The 14,773-nt window shown below is 45.6% G+C and overlaps 1 protein-coding gene across 1 annotated transcript; it reads right to left on the bottom strand.

Moving 5' to 3' along the window:
• Positions 1-12,073: 12,073 nt before the first annotated feature.
• Positions 12,074-14,752, bottom strand: LOC146206378 (WD repeat-containing protein 70). The gene has a single exon (XM_084591045.1). It carries the CDS (start codon positions 14,535-14,537, stop codon positions 12,432-12,434), a length of 2,106 nt encoding a protein of 701 aa, XP_084447171.1. The 5' UTR covers positions 14,538-14,752; the 3' UTR covers positions 12,074-12,431.
• Positions 14,753-14,773: the final 21 nt, after the last annotated feature.

Here is a 14,773-nt window from a genome sequence, read left to right as displayed (position 1 = left end):
TGGCCAAGTAAGATATGTTTTTTTAGTGAATGAATTTCCGTAATGTTCACACAGATGCGGCAGAATGATTTTTAAAATAAAAAGCAACATCGGCATGCATGCCCTTTTTTATTTTCTATTTTTGCCGTCGCCAGCTTAAAAATAATATAAGTAACTTCTCTCAACTTGTGAGGGTCACTGGCTTGAAATGAGCACCTCACGCTGAGGATATATAAGCTTGTTGAAAGTTATTGATAAGTGTGTGGGTGGTGTCTTGCTTCGTAGTGTTTCTATTGGTGCAGTACATCTCGCATGATTCGAATATGATGTCTCTTGTCGCCACGGAATCGCCTGTGTTATGTTCACTGCCAGACATTGCTCCTTGCAATCTGTCGTATGAGAAAGTTGCTGATTTGTTTCAGCTTTTCAGTGTATTCTGAGGTTACCATTTTTTTTTCGCAGAGAACGCACGTGTTTTGTTGGCAATGTTACGGACTGCCGTTTGAAATTATTCAGGCATTTTGCGTTGCTAGAACGGACATTGTCTACACAAAGAAGAATGGGAAGTGCCTTCATCAAGGACAAACTACGGAATGCAAATGCTGTCAAACATTATTCCCAGATTGTTAAACAGCCTTGCTTCAAATGTAACAATGCATGATTATATTAGAAATATTAACGTGTTGTATAGTTGATTTGAATTGTCGTGTTTTCTTCCTGCTATATGTAGATTTGTATTCTATATGCTCTGTATATAAATACAAATCTTTGCAACACTTCAGTACAGGATGTAGCTGCTTCTTCGCAGTGTAAAATTTGCATGTAATTGCTGTTAATCTGTATTATTTCTATTTGTAGCTGTGTTTTTCACATCTGTGTTTTTATTTTTTATTTTGTTTCACGGAACGCTTTTACTGTCTGCCCTTGCCCTTATGTATTAGAGGGCGCGAGCTTGTCAGGCTGTCGACAAGGCAGCTTTTTTCTCTCGCCCCCTCATGCGCTTTCAGTACGTGAAATAAACGAAATGAAATGAAATGAAAGGTTGGGCTCTGATCTTGATCCAGCCATACTAGGATGGCCATGTCGCTTGTCGACGTCGGGCCTACATATGGCCAACGTGGGCCCTACTATGTCGACCTGTTTAAGGCAATAACCAAAAACGACCTCGACTCAACCTTGCTGGGGCCTCTGTCGGTCATGTTGCATGCTGCCATTGGGCCAACTAAGGGCCACGGTCGATTTTTCACTTGGGTGGTGGTCGAAAAGCGACAGTCGCAGGCCGTTCGAACATTGCTCAATTTTCCAGCTTTGCGACTGCTGGTCGCACCGGTAACCAATCTGCGGCTCAACTGAAGTGAACAGAAGTTAGTTTTACATCCGGCTGCGGTGAACAGTGGATGATGGTGGTGACATTTAAGGAAGGGGTACTGGTCGCATCTTATATTGGCCATCTTTGTGGCATCACTCTTGACGACCAGGGGGAAGGGGATTTCGGGGAGGGGAAGGGGTGGGGCCAGTTGGCTGGCGCCGCCTTCAGACGCACGTGGCACTATAGACCCACGCAGGCCTACAGGGTACAAATGAGGCTGGACTGATCCAGAAAATTCAGGAGGAGCCGGTGTGCCCAAAGTTGGTTCCGAGCCGGGAAAAGCAATTGCACTTTCGTATCAACAGGGAGTCCAATATTCCGGTAGCCAGCCAGAAGTTGCAGTCAACGGCTAGCAGAGGCTAGGCATACTAGGGGCAAGTGCTCCAGTGATCGGTACGTGTTACCGCAAAGAGGGGCAGGCTGGGGTAAGAGCTCGGGTGCAGGCGTACATGCGAGAAGGAGTCCATGTACAGCCTATGCGCAGGCGCAAGAGGGGGATTTGTCCCTTCAGGGAAGTTTATCCAAGAGTCGTTGGAGATGTGCTCCAGCGGCTGTACGGCAGTCTGTATGGAAAAACCTCACTGTCTTCCTCAAAGGGGTCTTGAGAAGTCGAGAGGTGTGACATCCTTGGTAACAGGGGCACCGCTGTCGTACGCCGCTTTGGCCAGGGCATCTGTCTCCTCATTGCCCCGGACTCCAGTATGTCCTGGAACCCAATGTAGGGCCAGTTGATACCCTGAGTCCTGAACGGCAAGGCGTTGGACTCGGAGGATGTTCATTGGGAGGTTGATGCCGTGATGGTTAGTCAACAACTGCAGAGCAGATCTCGAATCGCTCAGAACGTTCGCAGGTCCAAGTGGGACGCTGGATTCGATGAACTGTGTGGTTAGACGGAGACCGGCGAGCTCCGCAGCAGTTGAACTAGCTGGGAATGACAGGCAACAAGGCTTAGACTGGCCCAGCTGAGATGCTGTGATGGCTGCAGCCGCTTGCCCAGTAGCAGGCCGAACGGAACCATCCGTGAAGAGGAGGGTAGATCCACTGCACTCCTCAAGGAGAGCTGCGGTTGTCTGCTGGAAGGCAGCAGCGCGGATGTGACGCTTGGAGTTACCATCCGTACCCAGGAAGACCTGCTCCACTGCAGGTCTTCCAGGGCAACATGGTCGATTGGGCGGAGGGGGCAACACGGGAAAACCTGGAGCTGCTCCAATGGTTTCCTGTACACTGCTGACACCTTCCCATTCGAGAATGGTAATTGCTGTGCAGCCGTGCTAGGAGTGCGGCCCCGGCCTGGAGCATGGCTGGTACGGTCGATGTGGGTCAGTCCCCTCTGAGCAAGGAGAAAGTCCAGAGGTTAGATACCAGCTTTCGCAAGCATGACAGGAATCTGTGATTACTGAGGAACTGCGAGGAATCGTCGAATCCAGCGCCTTTGAATCGTATCGAGTCGACTCGATTACACCGGAGGGAGACGAAGGGGAGGGCGTAAAGGATAACCGATGTCGCCGCTGCCTCGAAGAGCCTGATTTCCCAAGTGGTCGAGCAACCATTGCCTCTTGCGAGGAGGCGCTGGACTGCTCTTCCGACACGGTCCAGATGAGGCATGAAGAATTTATCTGCTGGGATCCAGGTAAGCAGGCCATCAATTGTGAGAGCTAGGTATTTCACCTGGCATTTCCAAGGCAGGGTGGCTCCTCCGACATACAAAGCTGCAAGTCGGCGGGTGCGCTCCTTGCTCCTCTGGTATGGTAGACCTGGGCCTCGAACTTGGTAGCCGAGAGGGTAAATCCCTTAGATGCTGGGAATTGTGCTGGACGCCATCAAGTGCCTGTTGCAAGGCCCTCCTAGCTGAGATGATCTGCCTCTTTGGAGCCCGGATCCAAAGGGCAATGTTGTCTGCATAGATGGGGCAGGAGACCTTGTGACTTCTGATCTGCCGAACAGAGTTTGGCAGGCCGGCCAGGATAAGGTTCACCACCCATGGGCTGTTGACCGATCACTGGGGAACACCAGATGTAAGGGGGCGAGGGGAGCTGAACGCTTGTCCAACTCGAACTTGCATGGCGTGATATACAGAGGAAGGGCCGAGATAAATTGCCTTAGTTTCCCAGTTGACCCGAGGACGTCCAGTGCCTGCTCAATGATGGAGTGAGGCAGGTTGTCGAAAGCAGACTGGACATCCAGGAGGACCAGGAAGACAATATCTCCAGAATGTTTGGCTTCCTCGAGGGTGGAGACCACATCTGCAATGGAGTCTCCAGTACAGCGGTGCTTCCGGTGCTGGTGAACAGCCAATAATTAAAGATCGACACTTGTTACTCCGAACAAGACCAATCAGGAAAGCTATCCGGGGGTCACTTTTGCAAGTGTGAACATCGGTCGAGCCAGATTCGAAGGACTCTGGTCGAGCTGAGCGGCTCCCTGGTCGCATGCGACAGCCGTTGCACAGCCAACGAGATTCGCAAGTGTGAATGGGCCTTTTAAAGGACTACAGACACTAAGTTTTGGTGGCAGTTTTCTTCTTGTTAATGAGGCGTAAGTCATTCCTGTATATTGATCCGCGCGCAGTTTTCGCTTACGACCCCTAAATAACTTATATTTGAGTTTTCTTTTCTCGCCAGTTTCGGTTTCGATATCCGAGAGATGGCTGTGACGTCACAATCGTGTCTTGATACGCGGCATGAAAAAAAGAGCAATAGCTCATTCTTTACTTGTAAGGATTCCTGTTCTTAAGGAAGGCTGGCTTTATCATTGTAGTGAATCAAATGACACAAAAATTATTATATTGCTGCACTTTCATCCTTCGCATGACCTAGACTAGACTTGACTCTGACGTCATAGCCATCGCTCGGCTCTTGGAACCGAAACCGAAACATGTGAAAAAAGAAATTCTATTATAAATTATTTAGCAGTCGTAGGCGAATGTGAAGTGGTGATCCGTGTACAGTTATGTCCTAGGCATCATTATAAATGATAATACACGAATCCAAAAATGATCTGTCTATAGTCCTTTAAGGGGTGAATAAGGAGGCTGTAGCCCAGGGCCCCATTTAGAGCAGTGTCAAGGTAAAGGGATCTATTTATTCTAACCTACTTCCGAGCCATATATGGAACTACAAATAGTAGTACTTCGGGCGACAAATTTGAAGCGATAAAACTGGCAGGGTCCTGCGTATACCTGCCTAATGTAAATTTCTTTAGCCCGATCAGTCGGGGAGACGCGATCTGTCCTGCAAAAATGAATTCCCCGTCATCCACTGGGCGTCTTCTTTATGTGAAAGTATGCGTTTACTTACGGATTGAGGAAGGGTTTTAGAGCGAGAGCTGTGTTACGCCAGGTTGCGTCAAAGTCATCGGGTGAGACAATTTGACCATGAAGCCAGAAGGGCCATGAACTTTGACATGGAAACTTAACAACAAGCGTAACCAAACCAAACAGAGCTCTCACTCTTTATCTATGTTTAAAATAGTTAAACATCCATAATTATTTTTGTAGTCTGCCTCAAACCCTCCGTTCACTGGCCTCGCGATAGGTGAGGCGAGTGAGGAAACATTTTTACAAATTAGGGGGGTATTTAAGCTCCGCGCCGCCGTTAAGAGTATAACGCGCGATAGCGTTTCAAACAGAGAGAGAGAGAGAGACAGACGATGTTTTAATGTTATAATTTTTATTTTTATAATTTTCTCTTACTGCCTGCCAGGCGATGACGTCACCGCCAAGCTCGGACGCCGCTTATTTTAACTCGATGCGTCCCAGAGCGCGTTAAGCAGAACTCACTTCTTACGATAATCCGTGTCTCCGGCTCGCTTTTGTCGCAAATTGGCACCGAATGTAACGCCCGCATCTCGGCATTTTCGGACCGCCTGACCCCCGTTGCCTCTCTGCCCTCGGTTTCAGAGTATCAGACTAGATGCACCATCCGCACTCATAGAAGGCTGCGAGCAGGAGCAGGCACTGAATGTGGGTATACACGTGAATAATCTGTCGCATTGTAGCATCCGTGCGTAATTATCACGCGAGGTAACGCACGCGCTAGCTGTTAGGGAGGATGGTGAGAGGAGGGCACACCGCGGCCAACCCACTGTATCCCAGCAGGGTGCCTAGTCTCCCACAATGACGCCACTGCGGCCTTTCCTCTTTCCTCTTGGCTAGCCGGGGGCCCTCCTCTCGACAGTCGTAAATAAGTCCGGGAGGAGTGCGCCTCCCGCGATTTCCTCTTGTCTTTCGGCGGGTGAACGGGCCCAAGCGCGGTTCAGATCTGCAGGGGAGACCGTCACCGGCATCGGTCGGCCATCGTACGCACTAATCGCTGTGGGCCGTGAGTACGAAGCCACGTGAAGTGAGCAGAGTGTTGCTCTCTCCGTTTAGGTGGTTTTAATGGTCTTAAGGTGAAAGCCTTTTGAGGCTAATGGTGCGTCGGCAGCAACGTTCTTAGAGACTAAGGTCGGCAGGAAATAGTGATTGATAGAGGGTATAATAGAGATTTGTAGAGGTTATAATGGCTAATAATGACAAATGTCTTGTAATGACCCGTATGTCTAACGACGATCTTGTAACGACTACAATTGATGAGAAATGAATAAAAATTCCACCTTCACACCTCATGTCAAAAACACAAATTATCTGCCCTGCCACGGTAGCGCAGTGGTTAAGACACCCGACTACTGTGTCGGAGTACCTGGGTTCAAACCTGACAGCCAGCGGCTGTGTTTCGATGGAGGCGAAACGGAGGCGTCCATGTGCTGTGCCGTGTCAGTGCACAATAAAGATCCCCAAACGGTCGAAATTATTCTGAAGCCTTCCACTAGGGTACCTCTTTCTCTCTTTTTGCTTTCACTCCCACCTTCCACCCTTCCCTTGTGTAGTTCTGGTGTCCACAGAACAAGTGTGACAAATACTGCACCTTTCCTTTCCTGTAAACCAGTAGTTGGTTTACAGGAGAGAAAAGACATAGTATCTGTCACATTTTCTGTAATTGGTTCACAGGAAAAAAAGGTGCAGTATCTGTTGCACTTTTTCTGTGGACACCTGAAACGAGCTGTAAGGAAATTTGTGCTTCAGTTATTTGCTGACTTTTTAAGGCCTTCAACTTGGTAAACTATAACATATTAAGAAAACTGGAAATTTGTGGCATTCGTTGAGAGGCATCAATGTTAACTAAGTCTTACTTTATCACATAGGCGACAAATAGTGCAGATAATGACAAAATCCAACATGAAAGCTTTGCACCCTGGGGTACCTCAGGGAAGTATATTAGGACCTTTATTTTCTACATTATACATTAATGACATTGTAAATATTGACCCTAAAGCAAGGTTTATAGTATACACAGATGACACGTACAACAATACTATTTGCAGGAGCAGACATCTCAGATTCCGTTTCAACCTGTAATAACACTATCAAAGTGTTGGAAAGACGGTCATCATCAAATGCCACGCATATAGTAAATGGAAATAAAACTAAGGTAGTGATATTCAGATCCAAAAACAAAGTACTGACAGCACACGAAGATATCATAATGAATGCACATAAGATAGAGATAGTTGACAATTATAAGTGTCTTGGTGTGATTTTCTCATTTAATATGACCTGGGAAAAACATATCCTCTATATAGCAAAGAAACTAGCATAAATAACTGGTATGGTAGGTAGAATTAGATGCTATCGTCTTTCTATATAAATATAAAAATTATGTTATATAACATAATTTTCTGCTCGAACCTTAGTTACTCTCATCTAGTTTGGAGAACAGCCTCTTTCTCAAACCTACAGCTCATTCACTTTCTGCAAAAGAAGCATGTCCGGCACATCTACAATAAACCATATGGAACTAATAGTAGGAACCTTTTCTGCAAATCTCGTATCATCAAAATATTTCACCTATATATATTCTGTCTCACAGTGAAATTTAAATTTGAAGTACAGTCAGGGACAAAAGTTTGCAGGATCCGGATTAGTGGAAAAGCATTTATTTCTTCATTGCCTCGCTAGTTTTTCCTGTGGCATAGTTTTTCTGAACGAACCGTGTCCCTTCGTGATTGAGCACATTTGATTCACTATGTTTGCCCATGCACACAGAAATAAATATTTTTTCATGAACTTACGTCCTGCAAGCTTTTGTCCTCGACTGTACAGAAGCATGTACTATAGCACTACTGCACCGGAAAACTCCATATTATCCATTGCGATTGCCAGAATGGGTTGCGCACATGCCTTGTGTTATATGTTGCCTTCAGTTTTTAATAACTACTTAATTAGTGACATAAATATATATGATGTATATATGATGCGTGGTATATGGCTATACATATTTCGCATCTGTTGTCTTGCTGCAAACTTTCCTTTTTTTTCATCACATTGGTTTGTGTGTCACTCCTGCAATCTGTGCTGTTTTTGTGCAATATTCTTCCACATTATTAACCCGCAGCTTTTCAAACGACTGGGTTAGCGGGCCAGTCAAGATGCTAAATGGCAGCTTTTTTCCGCAGCCCTTTCATGTACTTACACATACATGAAAAAAATAAAGATTTGATTCGATTTCCCACTAACCCAAATCCCTGTGCGGAAACCTGCAGCCCTGCAGACACACAAGTGGACAGCTGTCACTAAGCATGCCCATTGTGCACAATCAATTCATCTGAGACACGTGATGTGGTGACAAGCATGGTATGTGATAGTGTACAGTGGTTGTAGCGTTGACAATGGCTTTACACCTGCAGCAACAGATCTTGAAAAACATATTGCATAGTTTCCATTTACTTTTGAGGCAGGCATACCAAAGGTAATAGCATTACCTATATAAGCCATCAATCTGTACTGTGTGCATACAGCAGTTATGGCCCCAGAAAAACATGCATTCACTTTTCTTGTTGCCTACATATAAAAAAAAAAAAAAAAAAAGCAGAGCTCACCTATATGATACCCAATACAAGCACCTGTAATTACGGGGCAGGCAACTGAAAAACAGTATACATATTTTGCTTTTGTTGCTTTGGCTATTAAAGCAATTAACTCACACTGGCGCTATGAAATGAGCACCGGCAACAAAACCTAAGGTCTTGCCACAAGGAATGGCAGAAATTTAAAAAAAAATGGCAGCGCAAATCAACAAGAATGTAGACAGCAATACAGTATGTGCACAAACATTTAATGCTGTACAGTTTGACAAACATTAAATGCATATTCCACCTGATTCTCTGCATCTGATAAATCGGAGCCGAGTACATATCAGACTGGTATCTTAAATATGAAACTATATTGAAAGGTCAGAAAAAGTGCAAAATGTAGCTGTCCATTGAATAAGTACCACACGAATACCTTTGTCATCAGCGAAGAATTTGTTAAGATGAGGTGCTTCAGAAATAGCCACATACTTAGGCTTCAATTATTACTTAATACTTCTTCCAAAATCAAAAATGATTATGACAAATAGGTATTTGTTTCAACTACCCTAGATGTTAGCTTGAAGAGATCGCACTTTCAAATTAAAAAGTGCAGGATAGATTTACTGAAAATATAATTTTTATTGAAAGCCATGAGTGAATGGAACAGGTTGCCCCGAGAAGTTGTGTCCACGGTGGCCAACCAACAAATCTTTTGCCACGTTGTATACATGATATTCATGCTTTTGTTTGCTGGTATAATTAACTGCATTCAAATTATGCTGCATTAAATTTTCTGTGTATTGCTTTTATTTAACTTTCACCTGTGTAGCAATCTCTACCCCACCCCCCACCCCCCTCCACATTTCTTAATGTCAAACAAAAATAGCACTATGGGTAAAATGGAAACAAATCATCACATGGCTACCAAAACAAATTAAGAACATGCATTTCAGTTTCACACAGGACCAAATGTGCTCGTTTTCCAGACTACTGTCAAGCCTACGCACGTGAGCCTTGCCTGTCTGATGGCAAAGTTTAGCTGAAATGCCAAGATAAAATGAAACATAAACCTGCAGAGACATTCTATATGTAGAAACTGCATCATGGACATCATGGTCATGTGCAAAAATGAAATGCATGTTTTAATTTATTCTGGCAGTCAGGCGATTTGCTGTCGGCTGTTTGATTTACCATCTGCTTGTTTCTGATAGCTTGATTTTTCAAATTCAGGTTCTGCTTGAGTGCAGACACCAATGCAGACAAAGGAAGAAGATGGCAGACAGAACACTGGTGTAGAATCCAAGCTGTTTATTGGGTAATCTTGCCCCCACAAACAGATAAATAACTGTGTGACGATGATAGAAGCAAGAACATTGGACAGTTGTCAGTTACAAAAGAAGACTCTCTAAAATGCTCAACTGAAAAGTGGTGACAAACTTTCAAGTTAAGACACCTGTAACACCTACGAAAAACTCAAAAAGTATGGAAATACTTGTGCATGATTACAAACGTTGGCGAGAAAGTGGGTCTTGCCTGGAGTGACAAATTGACAAGGCCATGTGCAGGTGGCTTTGAACAAAGAACATGAAAAATAAACATTACAATTGGTGCCTCTCAAAGCGCCGCTGAAAATTGGTGCACATTGTCTTCATTTCTGAATCCGATTTCAGTTTACTGCTCTTGCTTCTTGAATAATGAGCCAGCAAGCCTAGAAACATGCACTACTCAGTGATAGAAGTGTTGGGAAAAATAACAGAATCCAGCATCAAATTTTCAAATACAATACAATTTTTCTTTTCAGACTTTTTCTACCGAGAGGTCTTGGTATCATCTATCTAGTCACCCAATGTTGCCATGCAGGGTAGTAGTGGTGAATTTAATTGTAATGCAAGGGGCGAAATGTCTTGCACTTAGCTGTTTGAACCATAACATACACTTTTTACATATTGCACTAGCTGCGAGGAGCAATTTTATGCTCTCCATCAATTTTCTGCATGTATTGGGGTTTCTATGCTGTTGACTCCAACGACCTTTAAAGATTTAAAATTCCAAAGCATTTCAAAAAGCTCCTTTAATAATTGTTGCCCACTACTAGATTCCATACAGAGGCAGGCGTAAACAAAAAGGAGAAAATTAAGTGGTTTCATAAGTAATAAATATTTTTACAATTTAGCAGACACACATGTACGAATGCAAAAACATAATCACAATGAATCATGATTATGCATGTTTGTATATACTCTGCACCTTACAGTATGTGACTTTTAAAGTGCTAAGTAATGCTACACTGCACAATGTATATATAACTCACGACCATGAATGACAATACAGAATGTTACATTTTCGTCATTCATGACTATACATCCCTTCAGACATACACTGTGGCAACGTCATCCAAACTTCAAGCTATGGATATGGCACCACAGCCAACTGTCATGCTAATGGGACATCTCATAGGTTGATTTGCATTATACAGATTTTGCTTGCACACATCTCTGTAGTTTAGGATAGTGTAAATTGATTGTGACAGGTGCCTGTTGGCAGATGGATTTAGGATGTCATTTTTCAAGGGCCACTGCGTTTCCCCACATAGTGGGGTTTCTAATGGTTTCGCATCTACTGATTCAACTTACCATGACAGGTTGCTGTTAGCAGGTGGTTTTGTGATAGCACTTTAAATTACACAGAGTTTCCCTAGTAATGGGGGCTTGCAATGCTTTTGAGTTAGGTTGACTCGATTGTGGAAGAAGGCTGTTTGCATGTGGCTTTACGACACCCCTTTTATTGTGCTAGCACTGGAGCTTCTACTTACGTGAAAAGCCACTGTTTGTCTATCTGGTCCTCCTCATCAGCATGATGCTGGCAGGTAGTAATTGGCAGGTGGCGTGGCCATCTCCATCCTGTAATCCATGTCACTGGCCAAACACCACCTGCCAAAGGCATGCTTGTGATTTTGGTGCTATGGATGCCATCTCCAGCTTTTATGCCAATTGGACACAATGCCATCACATTAAAGAACTGCACTCAGCCCTTTGTTTCTGTGAATTAAAAAAATGAATAAATATACCAACTTTAAAAAAAGGCTGCACTCCTTCTGCAAACAAAGTCCAAAATATGCATTGTGCACTCACCCCTTTGACCCCTCCCCCCTACCACTTAAGAATTGCCCGTAAGCTGGCTTTAAAGCATTCTGAGGAAAATTAAAATTTTGGCTCCTTTACCACTCTAAGTCTGCAAGAGCGATAAATTATACAAAAAGTAGTCCGAGTATTTCTATCAAGACTGCAAGGCGCTAGCTATCTTTGCCATACACTTATCAAGCTCTACTTAAAATAGATTCCTAATGTTACTAATTTTCTAATCACAGAAGTGGCAAGTCGAGACTAAGCAAGATAAAACTTAAGATTAATGAAAAAATAAAGGAGAGTTTTACTATGCCAACACTTAATTTAACGAGCAAAAGCAATAGTTTGGCATAGTTTATCTTGGCAGCTGGCTAATGTAGATAACATCCCTGCCTTCTCATCCGCTGTTGTTCGTGCTGCTTGGCGTGGCATATCCCAGCCTCTGACAACTGAACTCATCAGACTCATCATGTAGTTTATAAAGTTGAAACATGTGACACATACATCCCTGCTGACATCCCACAAATGTAAACAAAAGCAAAGACAAGTAACTTTAAGACAGGTGATGTCGCAGAAACTGCTGACCGATCAATGCCCGGCCATGTCACCTGCCAACTACCACCTGCCAGACACATGCTAACTTTTTGGCCAGAATCCCAACGCAGGATTTTTCGCAGAATGGGTCAACCCTGCTTCAGTGCTTGGACACGTATTAATCACAGAATGCCACCATTTATACATACCGACACCACCTTTATGGGCATATTTACAACACGAATAGGCACATACAGATAGTAGCACTGGTAGGTGCTGCTAGTAAGAATTATGTCCAGTATGTGCACACCACTCGGTAATCACCTGCATGCACTCCTGCTACTTCAATATGCGAAATGCATCCACTGTAGCCATACAGGAGATCAAGCATTCCAAAGTTCTATGTTTCCATATGCCTGAATGAACTGGCACCTTTCAAACAAGTGGCACAGGAAAGACTACAAAAATGCTTGAAGCAACAGTTCAGCCTAGGGCTTGCAAGACTGTGTGCATTAACAGTTTGGAACCAAAAGGCACTATGACTGCTTAGACTTCTTAGCAGGCGTTGGCTCTTCGCTTTCTTGGAAAACCGGCTTGGGCTGTGTTGAAGCGTAGGCAGGCGTCACCCAATAAGGGTTCTCAGCTGCCTCCTTGGCATATTTGAGGATGGCCTCGCGTGGGTCCACATTGTCATCTACACGCTTAGTGGTACCTAGGTTGCGCACAATATATGAAGACAACGTGTTGCCTGCTGAAGCAATTCGGCCTCCTTGGCCGGGGCCTGTCACTGGAAGATCAGGCCTCTGAGACAGCACAGGATCCTTGCGTGCCTTTTCCAGACGCTTACGTGAGCTGCGTGGTCGCTCCTCACGAAACAGCGGCAGTGCATGCGGTGTGAGCACTTGTGCCTGTGTGAGGCCCTGTGGTGTTGGCCTGGCCCGGGCCACCTTCGATGCGCATAGCAGTGCACCATGGTGACTGTGGGCTGTGTCGTACAGCAGGCGCACCTCTCCGCTTGCCAACCCCACCAGGAGTTGATTGAGGCGTGCATGCCACATGATACGGGCCACTGGTGATGGCAGCTGGAGTCGCAGCACTTCATGTGTGGTGTCACGCTCAAAGAACACTAACTGGCCCTCACCGTTAGCATTCGAGGTGGCCGTGTACATGACCCGGTCGTCTGGGCTAAAGCCGCAGTCGGTGGCCGGGTACAAGTTGTCGAGCTCTTTAAACGTGTGCAACGCAGTAGCCCGCAACGCGCGGAGGTCCCACAACTTGAGCGTGTCATCACATGATCGCGTGGCCAACTGGCGGCCGTCATGAGCGAACGCCACGCAGCTTACGTCGGCTCCCCGCTTGTGTGCCTCACGAACAGTGCTGCTGGGGTGCACCAGTGTGCGCCGCTGGTCCCAAAACTGCAGTGATCCGTCCTGGCAGCCAGCAACAAGAAGTTGGCCGTCCCGGCTGAAGCGGCACGTTGATGGGATGGCCCTAAGACCACCCTGCTGTTTGGTTTTCACCAACGCTTTGTGGCCGTTGGGCTTGTCCACGTTCCACAGCCGAAGCGTGCCGTCATTGGCGCAAGTGAGAAAGTCTTCACGGCTGCGCGGGTGCCAGCAGCCGTAATTGAGCATGGCCACGTGACCTTTAGTACGTGCCATGTCTGTAATATATTGGTCACCCTTTATGCATTCCATCACTTCGAAGCCATCTCGATCCAGCACTTTGGCTTGAGCGCTCCCGGATACCACCAGAAAAGTATCGCCTGTGCAGCTGTACTCGAGGTTTCTTATCTGATGGCATTCACAAGGCCGAAGTGAGCGGAATGGCTGCAGGGATGAATCCATACCAGCAAAATCGAACAACGTAATATCAAAGTCATACCCTCCAGTTACGAGACGCGCTCCATTGGGATCCAGAGCCAATGCCGACACAATCTTCGTGCCATGTCGCAGCGTAAGTTGCTCTTTCACTGGAATCGTTCGATATGCTTTTGTGGTGCGCTCACCTTCCTCTTCGTCCTCCTCCTCTGAGCTAGCTCCTTCGTTGGCTTCAGCTGATAGCGTGATTGGCGGCCCCACAAGTTCTTCATCGCTGCCTTCCGTAACGGTGTTTGCTTCTGTTGAGAGTGTGATTGGCGGCCCCACAAGCTCTTCATCGCTGGCTTCCTCCCTATGCGTAACTGCGGACGCAGAACTGCAGCCACCAGACGCCTCGTCTTCGATGTTACTTTTAGAATCACTGGTGGACGGTTTTGAATCTTCCGCAAGTCTCGCGTCTTTGCTTCTACTCACAGCTGTTTTCCTGGCTTCCTCGAAAATGGCGTTTAGGTCAAATACGCGAGCTTTCTTTTTGGAGTTTACCACAGCTGCAGATGTGTCTGGGGACCCCACCGGGCGTTCGCCGTCTTCATTACTCTGAGTTACGGAGGACGTAGAATTGCTGTCACAGGGTGCCTCGTCTTCGACGTTACTTTCCGGATCGCTGATGCACGACTTTGGATCTTGTATGAGTATCGCATCTTTACTTCTACTTATGGCCGTTTTCCTGGCTTCCTCAAAAATGGCATTTAGGTCAAACACGCGAGCTTTTTTGGCGGAGTTTGTAGGAAAAGTGCCTCCGGTTTCACTAGAGGCTGCCATTTTGAATCTTCTAATGCCATGCAATGCTGGCTCGTACTTGGCTGGGCTAGGCTTTGAACTGTATTTGGCCCTTCGGCGTAGTGGAAGTCAAAAGGGTAAAAAGAAGTATGGGCAGTGTAAAGTAAAAGGTTAACAGCAATAGAAACGTCAGTACATTGGCGTCGTATATTTGGCAGTTGACGTTGAAAAAACTCTGATGACATGTAGCTTATGCTTGGCTTGGCGATTGCTGCTGT

This window comes from Amblyomma maculatum, chromosome 1 (assembly GCF_055883805.1).
Source record: "Amblyomma maculatum isolate TAMU_Amacu chromosome 1, ASM5588380v1, whole genome shotgun sequence".
In the NCBI taxonomy this organism is placed as follows: domain Eukaryota; kingdom Metazoa; phylum Arthropoda; class Arachnida; order Ixodida; family Ixodidae; genus Amblyomma; species Amblyomma maculatum.
The sequence above is the reverse complement of the archived record's forward strand: the minus strand, read 5'-3'. Positions and strand labels throughout refer to the sequence as shown.

What these genes read in the sequence shown, in the direction of transcription:
- LOC146206378 (XM_084591045.1), bottom strand. Translation starts at nt 14,537, where the DNA reads ATGGCAGCCTCTAGTGAAACCGGAGGCACTTTTCCTACAAACTCCGCC.